Source organism: Oncorhynchus mykiss, chromosome 12, assembly GCF_057628025.1.
Source record: "Oncorhynchus mykiss isolate SJ-2025 chromosome 12, ASM5762802v1, whole genome shotgun sequence".
In the NCBI taxonomy this organism is placed as follows: domain Eukaryota; kingdom Metazoa; phylum Chordata; class Actinopteri; order Salmoniformes; family Salmonidae; genus Oncorhynchus; species Oncorhynchus mykiss.
The window spans coordinates 34,241,597-34,262,103 of NC_143033.1; the positions used below are offsets into that span (position 1 = coordinate 34,241,597).

Sequence of the window (20,507 nt, forward strand, 5' to 3'; positions counted from 1 at the left end):
CAATTATTATATAATTATATTATATAATACTAAATCACAAGCCTACTATTTCAAGTGGGCAGCATATTGAACCTGGCATCTCAAAATATAGATTTGAAACAAAATAGTCAGTCACATCTTTTACTGACATCTGAAAATCATATATTGACCGTAAGCAAGCAGGGAGAAAAGACAAACTATAACCGGGAAAGTATTTTCACGCAAAGAAAACACAATGCAAATCTGTATATCCTCAGTTAGATAGACGGAGAGAGAGAGAGAGACAGGGTTAGAGACACCAGATGTAGGGATAGTTGGGGCATAACTAACGAAATTACAATTAACGAAAATGTACACTTAATCCAGTACAAGCTCAAGTATGAAACAAGAGACAAAATGCACAAATTCAACAGCACAACGGCAGAGTCATGTCTTTAGTGTAAATAAAAAAATGACTCAATAATCCATGTTTTCTGGGAATGCTATCAAGTCCGGGAAGTTGTGGGCAGAGCTAGAAAGATGGCTGTCAGAAGTATTACAACGCAAATATACTTTGAATTCACCTGTCTGCATATTTCAACACATGGCATATGGGGGTGGAGTGAGATAGCCGATGGATTGGACGATTCTCTTCTCATCACTCATCTTGAAAAAACAATCAATTATCAAGCCCCATCATCAACACAATGGAAAAATCGAATGATTTAATTTTAAATATTGAAAAAAAAAGGTTTTGTCATGAAGAAAAACAAAAAATCACACCGAATACAAACATACACATACAGTTGAAGTCGGAAGTTTGCGTACACCTTAGCCAAATCCATTTAAACTCAGATTTTCACAATTCCTGACATTTAATCCAAGTAAAAAGTCTTAGGTCAGTTAGGATCACCATTTTATTTTAAGAATGTGAAATTTCATCACATTCCCAGTGGGTCCGAAGTTTACGTACACTCAATTAGTATTTGGTAGCATTGCCTTTAAATTGTTTAACTTGGGTCAAACGTTTCGGGTAGCCTTCCACAAGCTTCCCACAATAAGTTGGGTGAATTTTGGCCCATTCCTCCTGACAGAGCTGGTGTAACTGAGTCAGGTTTGTAGGCCTCCTTGCTCGCACACCAATTTTCAGTTCTGCCCCCAAATGTTCTATAGTATAGAGGTATGGGCTTTGTGATGGCCACTCCAATACATTGACTTTGTTGTCCTTAAGCCATTAACAATTTTTTTTAACACAAAGCAAGTCATTCTCTGCAGCACACAGAAAACAGACAGAGCAGCTACATTTCACCACAAGTTTCCATTCATGCCTGAAGTGTGTCTGTACCCAGTTAGACGGGTGAAAGTGCTGCTGGCTAGATACAGTACTAGTCAAAAGTTTGGACACAGCTGCTCATTCAAGGGTTTTTCTTTATTTTTACTATTTTCTACAATTTTGAATAATAGTGAAGACATCAAAACTATGAAATAACACATATGGAATCATGTAATAAGCAAAAAAGTATTAAACAAATCAAAATCTATGTTATATTTGAGATTCTTCAAAGTAGCCACTTTTGCCTTGATGTCAGCTTTGCACACTCTTGGCATTCTCTCAACCAGCTTCACGAGGAATGCTTTTCCAACAGTCTTGAAGGAGTTCCCACATACGCTGAGCACTTGTTGGCTACTTTTTCTTCACTCTGCGGTCTAACTCCTCCCAAACCATCTCAATTGGGTTGAGGTCGGGTGATTGTGGAGGCAAGGTCATCTGATGCAGCACTCCATCACTATGCTTCTTGGTCAAATAGCCCTTACACAGCCTGGAGATTTGGACTCATCAGACCAAAGGACAGATTTCCATAAGTGCAATGTCCGTTGCTCGTGTTTCTTGGCCCAAGCAAGTCTCTTCTTCTTATTGGTGTCCTTTTGTAGTGGTTTCTTCGCAGAAATTCGATCATGAACGCCTGATTCACGCAGTCTCCTCTGAACAGTTGATGTTGAGATGAGTCAGTTACTTGAACTCTGTGAATCATATATTTGGGCTGCAATCTGAGGTGCAGTTAACTCTAATTAACTTTTCCTCTGCAGCAGAAGTAACTCTGGGTCTTCCATTCCTGTGGTGGTCCTCATGAGAGCCAGTTTCATCATAGTGCTTGATGGTTATTGCCACTGCACTTGAAGAAACTTTCAAAGTTCTTGAAATGTTTCTGATTGACTGACCTTCATGTCTTAAAGTAATGATGGACTGTCGTTTCTCTTTGCTTATTTGAGATGTTCTTCCCATAATATGAACTTGGTCTTTTACCAAATAGGGATATCTTCTGTATACCAACCCTACCTTGTCACGACACAACTGATTGACTCAAATGCATTAAGAAGGAAAGAAATTCTACAAATTAACTTTTAAAAAGGCACACCTGTTAATTGAAATGCATTCCAGGTGACTACCTCATGAAGCTGGTTGAGAGAATGTCAAGCGTGTGCAAAGATTTCATCAAGACAAAGGGTGGCTACTTTGAAGAATCTCAAATATAAAATATATTTTGATTTGTTTTTGGTTACTACATGATTCCATGTGTTATTTCATAGTTTTGATGTCTTCACTATTACTCTACAATGTAGAAAATAGTACAAATAAAGAAACACCCTGGAATGAGTAGGTGTGTCTGTAGATAGATAGATAGATACATAGATAGATAGATAGATAGATAGATAGATAGATAGATAGATAGATAGATAGATAGATAGATAGATAGATAGATAGAAGCTCCAGGTGCACTGTCTTAGCCTAGTCTCTGATTGGTTTCCTCTGTCTGTTCAACTCCTATGGTCATTGACACGCGATGACTTAGAGAACAAGGGCACCTGCTTGATGCTGCATAGAATACCACACAAGATAGCACAGTTTCCTTATCCTGGTCCCGGACCTGTTTGTGTCGTCTTGACAGTGACCATAGGATTTGGCAACATCACACAAACAGAGCAGGCTAGCGGTGTCTTTACTACCCGACTTTGATAGTGGGGTTTGTTTCTGGATCATGAGCGGCTGTGGCCTGGATGCTCTGCTAATCTCACTAACAGCCACTGTGAGACATCTTAGACATCTTAGAGCACTTAAGCTCCTTTCAAACATGTCTCCAGCAAACCTCTGTCCCTGTGTGCAGCACCGTGCAGCACAGAGAAATAAACACCACACATGACCACGAGACATGATCCCCTGTATCTTATTTGACAAGATGGTGTTCCTTATTGTGACGAGACTCAGTTCTGAGCTAGCTACCAAACTGTGCAGCTATAAACTTCAGGTAAATGAAAATGTGTTAGGCCTACATTGTGGAGACAGATTAGTTTAGTTAGGTGAGGAGAAAGTCTACACAGACATAAATATACATCGCTGATTGCGTCGCTCTGCCTCTGAAAGAGGAATTTAAACTGTGATTTCTTTGCCCCCCGCATAGCAATAGTAAAATAAACCATTTTGCCCTTGGCAAAGCAGAGCAGTGAGTGCTGAACAGCTTGTTTTAGAGGATCTGGGCTTATATATTTTTCAGGGCTTTAAGTAGAGGGCCGGCTACATTTCACAGGTGCACTTGTAAACAGCCGCCAGAAAAACCTAAAAAGGCCTGACATTTTAACTTGGTTGCCCAATGCTAAAAGAAAAAAGCTGTCCGTCCACCCTGGAGAGAGCTTGACCTTGTTCTTCATATCACTAGTCTCCCTCCTCCCATTTACTACAAAACTTCCCCCATTCCTCAACTCCCCTTTACCCCTCTTTCAGATGCCTTTCCTTAGCCCCTCTGGACACTGTGCGCCAGCTTCTAAACCTATCTCAGATTCAGCCAAAAAGTGGGTTTCCAGAAAAAAAGTGTGTGTTTAGACACGGACATGTCTTATCGTTGAAACACTGTAGAGGAAACAGAAACTGTAGGTATGAGGAACTCAGGCATCCCTCCATATACTATTTCAAGCTCAAATGAGGAGATGGCTGTGAAATAAGCCAACGTTGTACACAGCCAGTGCAGACAGGGCTACGTTCACAAGACCAAACGTTGCAAGAATAAAGCGGACATGATTCCTGATTCTACAGGTCAGAGAGATATATTCTTATATGTAGGTTCCACAACGTTGTTCCATGCTGAACTCTGCCCTGGTATTCTGTGCAGTAGGCTGACAGGAGCCCTTGTTCTCTACGTCTGTTTGTTAAGAAGGATTTAACATTGAGGCCTCGGCCAACCGACCCTCCTCTGACATGGCAGTGCAAAGGTCACAATGTCATGACAACAAGTAAGCAGCCAGTCTGGCCAGCTGGTTCTTGACAACAACACCAGCAGATTATAGAAGAAAACATGGGAATCATCCCATTGCAAAGCCATGCTGGCCTGACTGAATATAGACAGATCTCCACTCACTGTTACTAATAACACATATGGGGTTAGAGTGTGTAGGAGTAGGTAAAGAGAGGGGGAAATACAGTGCCTTGCGAAAGTATTCGGCCCCCTTGAACTTTGAGACCTTTTGCCACATTTCAGGCTTCAAACATAAAGATATAAAACTGTATTTTTTTGTGAAGAATCAACAACAAGTGGGACACAATCATGAAGTGGAATGACATTTATTGGATATTTAAAACTTTTTTAACAAATCAAAAACTGAAAAATTGTGTGTGCACAATTATTCAGCCCCCTTAAGTTAATACTTTGTAGCGCCACCTTTTGCTGTGATTACAGCTGTAAGTCGCTTGGGGTATGTCTATATCAGTTTTGCACATCGAGAGACTGACATTTTTTCCCATTCCTCCTTGCAAAACAGCTCGAGCTCAGTGAGGTTGGATGGAGAGCATTTGTGAACAGCAGTTTTCAGTTCTTTCCACAGATTCTCGATTGGATTCAGGTCTGGACTTTGACTTGGCCATTCTAACACCTGGATATGTTTATTTTTTGAACCATTCCATTGTAGATTTTGCTTTATGTTTTGGATCATTGTCTTGTTGGAAGACAAATCTCCGTCCCAGTCTCAGGTCTTTTGCAGACTCCATCAGGTTTTCTTCCAAAATGGTCCTGTATTTGGCTCCATCCATCTTCCCATCAATTTTAACCATCTTCCCTGTCCCTGCTGAAGAAAAGCAGGCCCAAACCATGATGCTGCCACCACCATGTTTGACAGTGGGGATGGTGTGTTGCTTTTACGCCAAACATAACGTTTTGCATTGTTGCCAAAAAGTTCAATTTTGGTTTCATCTGACCAGAGCACCTTCTTCCACATGTTTGGTGTGTCTCCCAGGTGGCTTGTGGCAAACTTTAAACGACACTTTTTATGGATATCTTTAAGAAATGGCTTTCTTCTTGCCACTCTTCCATAAAGGCCAGATTTGTGCAATATACGACTGATTGTTGTCCTATGGACAGAGTCTCCCACCTCAGCTGTAGATCTCTGCAGTTCATCCAGAGTGATCATGGGCCTCTTGGCTGCATCTCTGATCAGTCTTCTCCTTGTATGAGCTGAAAGTTTAGAGGGACGGCCAGGTCTTGGTAGATTTGCAGTGGTCTGATACTCCTTCCACTTCAATATTATCGCTTGCACAGTGCTCCTTGGGATGTTTAAAGCTTGGGAAATCTTTTTGTATCCAAATCCGGCTTTAAACTTCTTCACAACAGTATCTCGGACCTGTCTGGTGTGTTCCTTGTTCTTCATGATGCTCTCTGCGCTTTTAACGGACCTCTGAGACTATCACAGTGCAGGTGCATTTATACGGAGACTTGATTACACACAGGTGGATTGTATTTATCATCATTAGTCATTTAGGTCAACATTGGATCATTCAGAGATCCTCACTGAACTTCTGGAGAGAGTTTGCTGCACTGAAAGTAAAGGGGCTGAATAATTTTGCACGCCCAATTTTTCAGTTTTTGATTTGTTAAAAAAGTTTGAAATATCCAATAAATGTCGTTCCACTTCATGATTGTGTCCCACTTGTTGTTGATTCTTCACAAAAAAAATACAGTTTTATATCTTTATGATTGAAGCCTGAAATGTGGCAAAAGGTCGCAAAGTTCAAGGGGGCCGAATACTTTCGCAAGGCACTGTATATATCAATAAAACAGCAAGAGGCTGATGAAGAACCGAAAGCTAAGTTGCCATTTCTTCTGTGGCCAATTTGCATTCCTTTTCTCGATCCAGTTTTTTTTACAGAAGAGAAAACAGCCCCAGCGTAAATGACGGGAAACGTCTAAACCTTAATTTACATAAACAGATATCACATCTGCTTTACTCTGTCAGGATCACATCTGCCCCCCCCCCCCCCCCCCCCCCCTCTAGTATTTTCCTCTAGCGCTGAAGAGAAGCAAACAGGCATCTGGTTTGCATCAAGCGTTCCTAACGACCTTATGTCTCTCATAGTCCACCACAGCCAAGAGAACAGGAGCAATACTCTTTCTGGAGACAGTCAGAGACACACACACAAACAAAGAGGTGCACAGATCAAACATACTATTAATATAAGTCAAAAAATGTAAGCTAGTAAGCTATCAGAGAGGAAACGTTGTCTCAAGACTATACCCGGCAGGCAGGCAAGCAGCCGACACAATAAGAGCCAGGGAGGGGGGCAACCTGTTTCCACTGACTGATGTGGAAGGAGAGTGGTACTTTTACACACAGTTCCCACAGTCCTTACAGCAACAGATTAGAAAGCATTCTTCCCTGACAAAAGAGGGACAAAAGATGGCCTGTCTCCTTTTTCTCTGCAACAAGTAACTTACATGTTAAATGGCCATCCCTTATAACATCCCTTATAACATCCCTTATAACCATCCCTCATAACCATCCCTTATAACATCCCTTATAACATCCCTTATAACCATCCCTTATAACCATTCCTTATAACATCCCTTATAACCATCCCTTATAACATCCCTTATAACCATCCCTTATAACCATCCCTTATAATCATCCCTTATAACATCCCTTATAACCATCCCTTATAACATCCCTTATAACCATCCCTTATAACCATCCCTTATAACATCCCTTATAACCATCCCTATAACCATCCCTTATAACATCCCTTATAACCATCCCTTATAACCATTCCTTATAACATCCCTTATAACCATCCCTTATAACCATCCCTTATAATCATCCCTTATAACATCCCTTATAACCATCCCTTATAACCATCCCTTATAACATCCCTTATAACCATCCCTTATAACCATCCCTTATAACATCCCTTATAACCATCCCTATAACCATCCCTTATAACATCCCTTATAACATCCCTTATAACCATCCCTTATAACATCCCTTATAACCATCCCTTATAACCATCCCTTATAACCATCCCTTATAACATCCCTTATAACATCCCTTATAACCATCCCTTATAACATCCCTTATAACCATCCCTTATAACCATCCCTTATAACCATCCCTTATAACATTCCACTCAATGTGGAAAGTGCCTCTTCCACTTATCTTCCCATTTGAAAAACAGACTGTCAAATTAAAATAAGCATTTTCACCCAAACAAAACAACATTGCTTTCAATGTGTGAAATTTCTCTCCAAATCAAAATAGGAGGAGCGGTCCCGGTCAGATTAGCAGCTAATAGGTCAATGCACCGCCAATTAACTCCATGGCTCTTAATTCCAGCCTGTTAATTGGCTGTTGTGTGAGGTGGGAGGTTGCTAGCTGGCGTGTGTTTGGCTGTCAAGAGAGAGAGAGACCAGAGAAAGAGAGACCAGAGAGAGGGGGAAAGAGAGAAAGACCAAAGAGAGAGAAAGAGAGGGAGAGAGAGACCAGAGAGAGAAAGAGAGAGAGACAGAGAAAGACACACAGTAGCCTGGCTCAGGTTCAGGTTTATGTCTCCCTCCCTCTCCCGTTTGGCGGAGGGGGCCCAGATGAGCTGACCGAGCAGGCAGTAATCTTTCACAGGCATAGACAGGACCACACTACACAGCAGCGACTTCTCAGAAGAAGCTCCCAAATCACACACTCCACTCACACTGCACCGACCACTAGGGTCAGAACAATACGAGTATCATCATACTCATTAGTATCGTCGCAAGGAAACAAAACACGAAACGGCTTTAACTTCTTTAGGAATGTTGGAAACAAACATCATTATGTTGTCATCCAGAGTCGCAAGTATTTATTTTCCAAGCTATAGCACACAATATTTTACATAGAGCAGATTTTTAAAGGACCAAAGAGTTACTGGTAGTGTCACAGCCCTACCGATAACCAGCACACACCTCCCCTGACACCAGTGTATGAGATCTCGCCAAGAGCCTGGTGACACAAGATACAAATATACTGAACAGGGATACGGGCAGCTGAGCAAAAATGTAGGAAAACAAACATTCCGGAGGACCTATCATCCTTTCACTCCCTCTTCTTTACATTCTCTTCATCTGTGTCCGCTGCTAAAGCCACTTTCTACCACTCTACATTTCAAGCTTCTGCCTCTAACCCAAGGAAACTATTTTCCACCTGCTCCTTCCTCCTAGAGGCGTCACAACAGATACCCTGGTTCGAATCCAGGCGGTATCATTGTAAATAAGAATGTATTAACTGACTTGCCTAGTTAAATAGAACTACCCTATGCCTTGACCTCATTCTCTCCTCGCTCTCCAGATGACATCATGTGACTAGTGAGGTCTGGCCGCCCTGACAACCTACCCGCTCGACCCCAGCCCCTCCTCCCTTCTCCAGACCTCTCTGGAGACCTTCTCCCATTCCTCATCACCTCATCCTTGACCACTGGCTGTGTCCCCTCTGACCCAAGTTGCTCCCCTCCTCAAGAAATCAACACTCAACTCATCTGAGGTCAAAAACTATAGACATGTATCCCTTTTTTCTTCTCTTTCCAAAACACTTGTTTTGTGTGCTGTCTCTGATCAACTCTCTCATTAGCTCTCTCAGAATGATCTTCTTGACGACTCAACTGAAACTGCTCTTCTCTGTGTCACGGAGGCTCTCCACATTGCCAAAGCTGACTCTCTCTCTCCTCTGTCCTCATCCTCCTAGATCTATCCGCTGCCTTTGACGCTGTGAACCATCAGATTCCCCTCTCCACCCTCTCAGGGCTGGGTGTCTCAGGCTCTGCCCACTCTTGGGATGCATCCTATCTGGCAGGCCGCTCCTACCAGGTGACCTCTCCTCTTCTCTCTATACACCAAGTCACTCGGCTCCGTCATATCCTCACATGGTCTCTCCTATCATTGCTATGCGCATGACACTCAACTACTTTTCTCCTTCCCCCCTTCTGACACACAGGTGGCGACACGCATCTCTATCTCAACTTGGATGTCGACCCACCACCTCAAGCTTAACCTCAACGGAACTGCTCTTTCTCCCAGGGAAGGCCTGCCCGCTCAAAGACCTCTCCATCATGGTTAACAACTCCAGAGTGTCGCCCTCCCAGAGTGCAAAGACCCTTAGAGTTACCCTGGATAACACCCTATCATTCTCTCCAAACATCAAAGCAGTGACCCGCTCCTGCAGGTTCATGCTCTACAACATCCGTAGAGTACGACCCTACCTCACACAGGAAGAGGCAAGATCCTAATCCAGGCCCTTATCTTCTCCCGTCTGGACTACTGCAACTCGCTGTTGGCTGGGCCCCCCACTTGTGCCATCAAACCCCTGCAACTTATCCAGAACGCTGAAGCCCGCCTGGTTTTCAACCTTCCCAAGTTCTCTCATGACACCCCGCTCCTCTGCACACTCCACTGGCTTCCAGTCAAAGCTCACATCCACTACAAGACCATGGTGCTTACCTACAGAAAAGCAAGAGGAACTGCCCCTCCCTACCTTCAGGCTAACCCTACACCCCCACCCGAGCACGCCATCTGCCACCTCAGGTCTCTTGGCCCTCCCACCTCTACAGGAGGGCAGCTCCGGCTCAGCCCAGTCCAATCTCTTCTCTGTCCTGACACCACTATGGGAGGGCAGCTCCCGCTCAGCCCAGTCCAAGCTCTTCTCTGTCCTGTCACCCCTATAGGAGGGCAACTCCCGCTCAGCCCAGTCCAAGCTCTTCTCTGTCCTGACACCCCTATGGTGTAACCAGCTTCCCCTTGAAGCTAAGACAGCAGAGTCCCTGCCCATCTTCCAAAAACATCTGAAACTCTGAAACATCAAACACCCCCTTCTAGCTTAGACTCTACTGAAAAAATTTACTTTCTATGCCTGTGATATGTTTGTCCCACTTAGCTATCTTAAGATGAATACACTAACTGCAAACACACACACACACAGACACAGGTGTTTGTGGGCCCATTCCAGCAGTGTTTGTTTATGCTAAGAGGTGAATGTAAGAGGGCATGGTTTTGGAGGTGGTCAGTCCCTCCAGTCACAGGTGTCTATGCTCTGGTAATTAAAGCTGCAGTCGGTAGCTCATTAAACACCAAGATTAATGTCTTGTGATCCACAGGGCTCCAGGGGATTTTTCCATCCAGGCTAGGTAGAGGAGCTTTTCCTCCCTCTTTCTCTGTCTCTCTTCCCCCCTCCTTCTCTCCTTCCCACTCTTCCCATCCATCCACAAGCAGCCAAGAGAGATGGACCTGTAGTGGTGCTGCTTGCTCCACAAAGTCTCTATTACTAATGAATGAACATTTCAAGAGCAGAGTAAGGGGAGAGAGCGCACCCGCCCGTCTAGCACCCAGGCATCCAGAGCCAGAGCTTTATTTAAGTTGAAAAATGTTGGAGACCAAAGACATTTAGGAGCACAATAAATCATATTTCAGATATTAAAAGCTAGAATCCTAAATTTTTCTAGGCGCACTAGTGCTCCTAAATTAAAATTCCAGGTTGCACAGCAAAATATTTTGGCGCATATGCAAGTAAAATGGTCGCACTGTAGAGCCATGTGGCCACGTCCCAGTCCCCAGCCTCATCTGTGATGCACCAGGCCCACAGCCCCCCAGCCAGCCATCAGAGAACAGGGAGGGAAGTGGAGGGGGTCACATTCAGAAGATTAGCCCTGGAAAATGGATCCCAAAGCACAAAAGGCATCAACCCCCCTGACTCTCTAAAAAGTCAACTACAAGCCAGTCGAGTAGATTTATCCATTTACTTATCTCAGAAGCCTTTTGCGGCTGACACAGAGAACAGGGTCAAACCGAAGCGCTCAGAATCTTTAGCCTGGGTTAATAGGGAATATTGCTCACCAATTATCTTAGATCCACATCAACAGCCTTGCCGCTACAGTGCTGCTGCAACCACAACCAACCTTGTTCCAAAACAACCTCAAGCAACTTAGCGTAATTGAGAGCGGTTACAGCTTGGTTGTGTTCAAATTGTATGCAGGACATCTGGGTGGGCAAACATTCATGTTTTTCCTCAGGTGTAGCCAGATAATACAAAGCCTTTTGGATAGGTGTTGAGATAAGCCTGAACTGCGCCATCTCACTTAATCATGTCATGTTTATCAGTTATATCGAGAAGGAGGAAAACTGACACTATTAAGGCAGTTGCACTTGTCAAGTGAAGTCTTAGACCGTTTTCACATTCATGATAGCAAAGGGAAATGCTGTTGTGTCGCGCACGATACTCGCCCGACAGTTGCCCCCCTCCGAGCACGTCAGCGTAAACAGAACTGTCTCGTCCAGCCCAACACTCCTACAGTATAAATGGTAAACGCAGAGCAATGTTTTTGAAAGAGATGAAATTGTTTGACCTGAAATTTCAGTAACAGCCCGTTACATTCTAAATAGTTTTACCTGAAATTTCAGTAACAGCCCGTTACATTCTGAAATTGTCGCAGTAGCTACTGCCTGCCAGCTGCATTGAGCTGCGTAAAACTATGGAAGCCCAAACCCTATCAAACAAATCATGAAACGAATCAGTCTAAACAATAGTACTTTGTCCCTTGTGTACTTAGGCAAATGCCAGCTCGCCACACGCTTGTTGGCGGCCCTGCTGGGCGGATTGCCACACAATGCTACAAATGAAGAAACATAACTTATATGTATGATCTATATGCATTTTATTTTTGCATGGCGGGAATGGGCTTTTATATAAAACAACTCAACATCTCAACTCCACGGTGAATTATATCCACGTTTTCTGTCTCAATTTGCTTTTACCACATGTAGCCTAATGATTTGCATGATATTGATAAAAATGAAGCATTGGTTGTTGTACTGTTTGTAAGGTAGGCCTACTGTAATTTTATATTTATATTAGAGGGGTAATCATTCATTTTTGATAGGCTAACATTACTTGATGAAGACACGTTGTTAGCTTTAGCTAGCAGTACCTCTGCGTTTTTGTCTTGAAGCTAAAATATAGTACCCGTAAAACACCAGCCTCAACGTCAACAGTGAAGAGGCGACTCCGGGATGCTGGCCTTCTAGGAAGAGTTGCAAAGAAAAAGCCATATCTCAGACTGGCCAATAAAAATAAAAGATTAAGATGGGCAAAAGAACACATACACTGGACAGAGGAACTCTGCCTAGAAGGCCAGCATCCCGGAGTCGCTTTGAGGAGTTGAAGACTTGTGAGGCGTCTGTTTTAGAGGTCGACCGATTATGAATTTTCAACGCCGATAACGATACTGATTATTGTAGGACCAAAAAAAGCCGATACCGATTAATCTGCCGATTTTTTTAATTTATGTGTAATAATGACAATTACAACAATACTGAATGAACACTTATTTTAACTTAATATAATACATCAATAAAATCTATTTAGCCTCAAATAAATAATGAAACATGTTCAATTTGGTTTAAATAATGCAAAAACAAAGTGTTGGAGAAGAAAGGAAAAGTGCAATATGTGCCATGTAAAAAAAGCTACCGTTTAAGTTCCTTGCTCAGAACATGAGAACATATGAAAGCTTGTGGTTCCTTTTAATAATGTCTGAAAGTTACATATTTAAAAAATATATTTTTGAATTTCGCGCGCTGCCTTTTTAGTGGAATGTTGTCGAGCTAGAAAGGTTAACCTTTTACGACTAGGGGGCAGTATTTACATTTTTGGATAAAAAACGTTCCCGTTTTAAACAAGATATTTTGTCACGAAAAGATGCTCGACTATGCATATAATTGACAGCTTTGGATAGAAAACACTCTGACTTTTCCAAAACTGCAAAGATATTGTCTGTGAGTGCAACAGAACTGATGTTACAGGCGAAACCCAGATAAAAATCCAATCAGGAAGTGCCGCATTTTTTGAAACCGCCTCATGCCAATGACTCCCTATATGGCTGTGAATGAGCTACTAATGAGCTTACGTTTTCTACATATTCCCCAGGGTGTCTACAGCATTGTGACGTCTTTTTACGCATTTCTGTTGAAGAATAGCCGTAAGGGACCACATTTAGCAAGTGGTCACATGATGTCTCCCGCAGAAAATCTTGCGTAAAATACTGAGGTAGCCATTTTTCCAATCGCTTCTTATGAGAAACCAATTGTCTCGATTGATGTATTATCGAATAGATATGTTAAAAACACCTTGAGGATTGATTCTAAACAACGTTTGCCATGTTTCTGTCGATATTATGGAGCTAATTTGGAAAAAAGTTTGGCGTTGTAGCGACAGCATTTTCCGTTCGATTTCTCAGCCAAGCGTGATGAACAAACGGGAGCTATTTCGCCTACAAAAATAATATTTTGGGGAAAAAAGGAACATTTGCTATCTAACTGGGAGTCTCCTGAGTGAAAACATCCGAAGTTCTTCAAAGGTAAATTATTTAATTTGATTGCTTTTCTTATTTCCGTGAAAATGTTGACATTAATATGGCCGAATCCAGAAACTATCATCTCGGCAACAAGACGTTTATTCTTTCATTGAAATACGGAACCGTTCCGTATTTTATCTAACGGGTGGCATCAATTAGTCTAAATATTCCTGTTACATTGCACAACCTTCAATGTTATGTCATAATTACGTAAAATTCTGCCAAATTAGGCGGCCCAAACTGTTGCATATACACTGACTATGCGTGCAATGAACGCAAGAGAAGTGACACAATTTCACCTCGTTAATATTGCCTGCTAACCTGGATTTCTTTTAGCTAAAAATTCAGGTTTAAAAATATATACTTCTGTGTATTGATTTTAAGAAAGGCATTGATGTTCATGGTTAGGTACACATTGGAGCAACGATACGCACCGCATCGATTATATGCAACGCAGGACACGCTAGATAAACTAGTAATATCATCTACCATGTGTAGTTAACTAGTGATTATGATTGATTGATTGTTTTTTATAGGATAAGTTTAATGCTAGCTAGCAACTTACCTTGGCTTACTGCATTCGTGTAACAGGCAGACTTCTCGCGGAGTGCAATGAGAGGCAGGTGGTTAGAGCGTTGGACTAGTTCACTGTAAGGTTGCAAGATTGAATCCCCCGAGCTGACAAGGTGAAAATCTGTCGTTCTGCCCCTGAATGAGGCAGTTAACCCACCGTTCCTAGGCCGTCATTGAAAATAAGAATGTTTTCTTAACTGACTTGCCTAGTTAAATAAAGATTAAACAAAGGCGTAAAAAAATATTAATAATTAAATCGGCCAAATCGGTGTCCAAAAATACCATTCCAATCGGCCATTCCGATTAATCGGTTTCTCAAACTAGACACTCTAATGTACTTGTCCTCTTGCTCAGTTGTGCACCGTGACCTCCCACTCCTCTTTCTATTCTGGTTAGAGACAGTTTGAGCTGTTCTGCGAAGGGAGTACTACACATTGCTGTACAATATCTTCAGTTTCTTGGCCATTTCTCGCATGGATTAGCCTTCATTTCTCAGAACAAAAATAGACTGACGAGTTTCAGAAGAAACTTCTTTGTTTCTGGCCATTTTGAGCCTGTAATCGAACCCACAAATGCTGATGCTCCAGATACTCAACTAGTCTAAAGAAGGCCAGTTTTATTGCTCCTGTAATTAGCCTTTTAAAATGATAAACTTGGATTAGCTAACACAAAGTGCCATTGGAACACAGGAGTGATGGTTACTGATAATGGGCCTCTGTACGCCTATGTAGATATTCCACAAAAAAACAGCTGTTTCCAGCTACAAGTCATTTACAACATTAACAATGTCTACACTGTATTTCTGATCAATTTTATGTTATTTTAATGGACATTTAATGGACTTTTTCTTTAAAAAATAAGGACATTTCTAAGTGACCCCAAACTTTTGAACGGTGGTGTATGTGTGTGTGTACGTGTCTAGGCATGTCAAGCCTATTTCAGTCTTTCACACTCAAATCAAAACACTTCACAGGTGAATATTGCCATTTTTCATCATCAGAAAAAGACAGTAAAAAAAACACACAGTAAACTAGGTCCACGGCATCGCGGCATATAAATTGTGTTTTAATCACACGTCCTCGAGCAACTGGCACAATCAAGATCTGCTCCTTGAGATATTTTTGGAGTAGGTAGGAAAGGAAAAGGGATACCTAGTCAGTTTTAGAACTGAATGCATTCAACTGAAATGTGTCTTCCGCATTTAACTCAACCCCTCTGAATCAGAGAAGTGCGTAGGGCTGCCTTAATCGACATCCACATTGGAACAAAAGAGGCTGACAGAAACAACAATATTTGCATTCAATATTTTTCTCTTTCCCACAGATCTGGGAGATGGATGGATTTTCACCGGACTCCTCATTCAATCCGAGGGGCAGCCATCTTCACAGGTGTCAGGGCAAGGAAGAGAAACAAAGACCTGACCTGCAGCCACTGCTCCTCCAGTGTACTGAAATATGCCCTTTGGAGCAGCCCTGAGGGGTGCACATCAGAGCTGTTCTGAATAGTAAAGAATGGGCAGGCCTGGAAATGTCCAAAGTATTTGGCAGAGCCAACAAAAACTAACAAGAGCAGAGCTATGCCAGCAGATTGTTAGCGCCACACACATCCATACTAAAATAAAAACCCTTCAGAGAGAAGCTAAATTAAGCACATCTCCTTCCCCTCAGTACAAACATCCAAAACAACATAGTTGTCCATCCGTTAAACTGCAGAGGGACCATTGAAAGACAAGTGTACTCCTCTTCCCTCCCTCCTCTCTAGAGAACTGACCCAACATGCAGTAATAAATGAATGCGTGTGCTGCTCAGTTGTGGCGCCCCAGGGAGCACAATGGAGATGACTGGGCTGATAAAAGATCCTTCTCTGCACAACAGACAACACTCTTTCTTTCCCTTTAAACCTCCAAACAGCAAGCTCTTATTAGGCTGTTTTACATGAGTAAAATGTGTTGTAAGATCTATCTCTCTTCAACATTGGATTGGCATCTTTTCTGTTTACAATATCCTTACATTAGCCTTGGATGTGGTGTGACCAAAGCCACATTCCTGCTTTGTGTGTACAGCTACTAGCATTCCGTAAATACCATATTACAGACAAACAAATACAGGAGCTTCTCATCTAAACCACATTGTACACTTGATTATTGCAACGGTTCACAATTGTGTGGACATTTTAAAAGCCTTTAGTTTTCAATTTGGCTAACAGAACAACATGCTGTTTTCTGGTATTAAGGTAATGAAGGTACTTGCAGGGACATGGGGTGTGCCATTGTCTTTACACTGTACCATAAGGTGTGTCTCACACACTACCTACAGAGGTGGCTTGCAAAAGAGAGATTTAAATCTAGGTCTTTTTACAATGCAAAAAATGTGTGTCCTGGAACTAGTATACGTCATCAAACTAGTGTAGCGTAAAGAGGCCCGCAGTCCAACTGCAATATAGAGGGGCTGATAGTGTGTATGGTTTCATAATAGCCACAAGAGTAAACACTTGAAAAGTTTGAATCATACTGATACTAAACCAGAAGTTGTTGTTTTTTTACTTTTGTTTCCGGGCTTCATCTGCTTGAGAAACTTTTTCAATTTCATCAGAAAGACGGGGAACTGACTGGCTGGGAGCCATGATTGCAAAGTGGAGCCTGCAGCCTGTAGCCTTGGAGTCACCTGCAGCTGAGTGGAGGCTGGAGCAGAGGGAGGGAACAGGTAGGGAGGGCTGGTAATGCCCAGGGGAGAGAGATTGAGGGAGATGAAGAAAAAGACAAAGTGACAGAGAGAGGGAGTGACTGCCATAGGAGGCAGGCCCACTGGGGCCTGGCAGATTCACCACCAAACAATTACCCTCTCAGACAGACATACCTCTGGTCCTAATTTCTATGCAAAAAAGGATCAGTCGTTCTTTGAGGGCGGGAAAAACCCTGCTGGCATTTATCTGTGGAGGATGCCCCTGGATAGGAGAGCGACTCCACCACCGGCTTCCAGGGCAGCCAGGGGGAAGAGGGTATTTGCATAAGGATAAAACCCTATGCAAGCAGTTTAATTTTGCAATCGCGTCCGTTCGCTTGCTTGGAATAATGTTTTGTGCATGGCCACAGGAAGATTAGAATTGGTTTTCTCAAATGTCCTGATAAAGAACAGACTGACAGAGTAACTTGTCCCCCTCCAACATGGGGAGAATAGTGCAGGGCCTAACCCCCCCCCTCTTTCTCTCTCTCAAAGGGATTACTGGCCCACTGTTTTGTTTACACAGAAATGGCACTTGCTCAAAATTAAAAGACTTTCTCAGGCCGTTAATCTAATGAGCGCGGAAGGAGAAAATGAGCCGCCACCATTTCTGCTGCCGACATGAAAGAATATAACTGATTTTCATGTTTACCACCAACAATGCAATAAGGGGGGTTAAAAAAATGACAAACAAAAAAGTGCTTAATATTTCCAGGGATTACCCCAATTTGACTTGGACGGTTTGACTGAGGAAAAGGGCAAACCCATCAGCCACTTGCACAGAGGAAAAAGGGAAAGGTGTTAAGCAGCTGATCACCGCCACTAAAACACACACGTTGTCAACATCTTCTGTGTTGCTTCACACTTTCACTGCCAGCACGCCAAAGAGAGGCTCCATCCCACTGCCGTCCACACACACACACACACACACAGTCTATTTAATGCTCCAGCCCTGCAGGTTATTACCGGAGCCCACCAGGGCTGGATTGGCTGCCATCACGCCATTTAGCTTCCACTTCCAGCCCACTTCAAGCACAACCTGTCATAATGAAGGAGGGCCACGGGCCGGCTGTGTGTCTGTGTGCAGGTGTGTGTGTCATGGCTCAGACTCAGGAGTTCAATCTCCCAGCCAAAGAGCATGAATAAAGATGGTCTCTGTCCATCAACCACTGTTGCTGTAGAAAGAAAGAAATGTGAGAGGATGGAGGGAGGAGGGAAAAGAGAGAGAGCACCGGGCCAGACCTCCATGATGAGTTAGGCTCGTTTCTGCATCGTTGCTCCTGCATATAAAACATTTCACAGAAGTCATGAGAAGAGGGATTCACCCCCCCCTCTCTTTTCTATCCTCCTTTTTAAATGGGAAGATGCGATAAGCTTTCTGATATTGCCTCGGCGACACAAAGTGCAGGGCGCTGCTTTATCGTGTGCTGGAGGGCGGAAGGCGCTTAGATGCCATGATAAGGCTTACAGTGCGTGCACACACACACACAGAAAAAAATAACTACGGTGGTTGTAGCGAGTGTTTGCTCCAAACAGTGGGAGTTGACCTGCAGGTGAAGGCTGTTCTCTGCCAGACTGGCTGCTTGTCATTTAGGGGATGAGGGAGAAACTAAGGGAGCTATCTGGTTAACACTATCACCTTCTAAGCTCTCACAGTGAATTGATCTCCCCAGAGTTCACAGCGTCAGTCAGCATGACAATCAACCCCTGCCCTGAACCTTGTAATATTTGACATTATACAACCAGCACTTTAACTATCACCATTATCACCACTGGCTTAGGTATTGCTCTGAGGTCTGCAGCACTCAAGAAGCTCCTTTTCATGATCTTTTATAATAATCACCCATTTAACCAGCTCTGTAACCTTCGATGAATGCATAAAAAGGTTCATTGAAAGAAACACGAGTCCCTCATTTATCTCTTGTGAGCAGCAGAGGCAATCTTAAACATGGTCTGAGTGGGCCGTTGCTTGGACTGTATTCTTCAGTCTTATTTGTATTATTGTTTCATTCACTTCTCTTTTTGACCTGCACTGTTGGAGCTCAGAGCATAAGAATATCACTATATCCTGCAATTACATCTGTGACTAAGAAGAAGAAAAAAATACATCTAATTACATTGTTTTAAATTATAAACCAACGCCATCACACAGGCTTAGTACTGCTGTTTCAAGTTATTGGACCATGGCAGGTATTCTACTCAGGTTAGCGTGAGCGTGTGTCTGTGTGTATACATGCGCACACTCTCGCTATCCTGTCTCACCTGTAAGTTCGTGATGGATCAGCTCTGCGAAGTTAGGGTCGTCCCCCCACCAGAACAGCCAGAGCTCTCTACGTCCAGGCCTCTGGCTCCGCCGCCACACGCTCAGTATGTCCGCCTTGAGGCAGCGGCTGAAACTGCACAGGATGGGGTCCTCCTCGGTCACGGGGAAGAGGATCGGCGCAGAGGTGGGGCCCTGCCACACGTACCGCTTCCATTTGATCCCAGTCAGATCAGCCTGGGAGGGAGAGGGAGAGAGTCAGCCACTGCCACAGGAGCCAGGTACCCGTGGGTAAACATTTTAACACTAGAAAGGCCATGGGGATCATTTTGAAATTGCCCCATATATTTAACATACGTACTGTATATTGTTAGAGTTTCGAGATAAAGAACAGAATGTGTTATAAGCAGTTTTAAGAGGAAATGTCATTTTTTCAGTGGGGTGCCAAAAAGTGACTTTTTTCAAATCCTCCTACATTGTTACATGCAGGTAAGATGCTTCTATATAGTATCAGAAAGTGCAGATTCTGAGGTTTCCAAAACAATTAACATTGGCAAATATCAATATCAAAATTGAAGAGATATTGAAGTGATATCAAAATATCACTTTTTCCAAGAACAACCACTATTCAATGCGCTCCACCAGTGAACAATCGGCAACAGAGAGCTATGATCCCTTATTGATGTCACTTGTTAAATACACTTCAATCAGTGTAGATTGAGACAATTGAAACATGGATTTGTGCCATTCAGAGGTTGAATGGGCAAGACAAAAGATTTAAGTGCCTTTGAATGGGGTATGGTAGTAGGTGCCAGGCACACCGGCTTGTGTCAAGAACTGCAACACTGCTGACTTTTTCAAACTCAACAGTTTCCTTGTGATTCAAGAATAGTCCATTGAGGCTGTTCTAAGGGCAAAAGAGGGGGATGTAATGCAATATTAGGAAGATGTTCCTAATGTTTGGTATACTCAGTGTATTTATTAGACTGTTAGAATGTTATTGGCCTGAAGGCAGGTCCAAAGAGGCCCGGATTTCTAGTGTTACAGTAAACGTTAAACAAGCAGAAGCATTCATTCTCCTTTATGGAGCCTCCGCCTCATCAGGAGGAACACTTACGACAAGGAGACACACAGGCAGGCAACCACAGAATTAGAAAAACAAAGAGAGATAGAGGAAAAGGAGATGGGAAAACAGAGCGAGAGTGAGGAGAAAGAGACAGAGATAGAGGCAGAGGGAGGAGAGAGATCGAGGAAGAAGATAACAATATGGAGGGAGGAGAGAGGAGAGATAGCGGAAGGTGAGAGATAAAGGAAG

General features: G+C 42.9%; 1 protein-coding gene and 1 long non-coding RNA gene across 2 annotated transcripts in view; one reads left to right on the forward strand and one right to left on the reverse strand.

The window, feature by feature from the left end:
• med13a (mediator complex subunit 13a) overlaps positions 1 to 20,507 on the reverse strand; it is a 117,672-nt gene that overhangs the window by 88,379 nt on the left and 8,786 nt on the right. The window contains exon 2 of the mRNA XM_036937417.2: positions 19,195 to 19,429. Within this exon, the coding sequence (XP_036793312.2) occupies positions 19,195 to 19,429 (235 nt within the window). The remainder of the gene's footprint in view (positions 1 to 19,194; positions 19,430 to 20,507) is intronic.
• LOC110537474 (uncharacterized) lies at positions 8,590 to 12,009 on the forward strand. Its single transcript, XR_016485043.1, has 3 exons — positions 8,590 to 8,781; positions 8,983 to 9,104; positions 9,232 to 12,009. It is a non-coding gene; the product is annotated as an uncharacterized LOC110537474 (long non-coding RNA).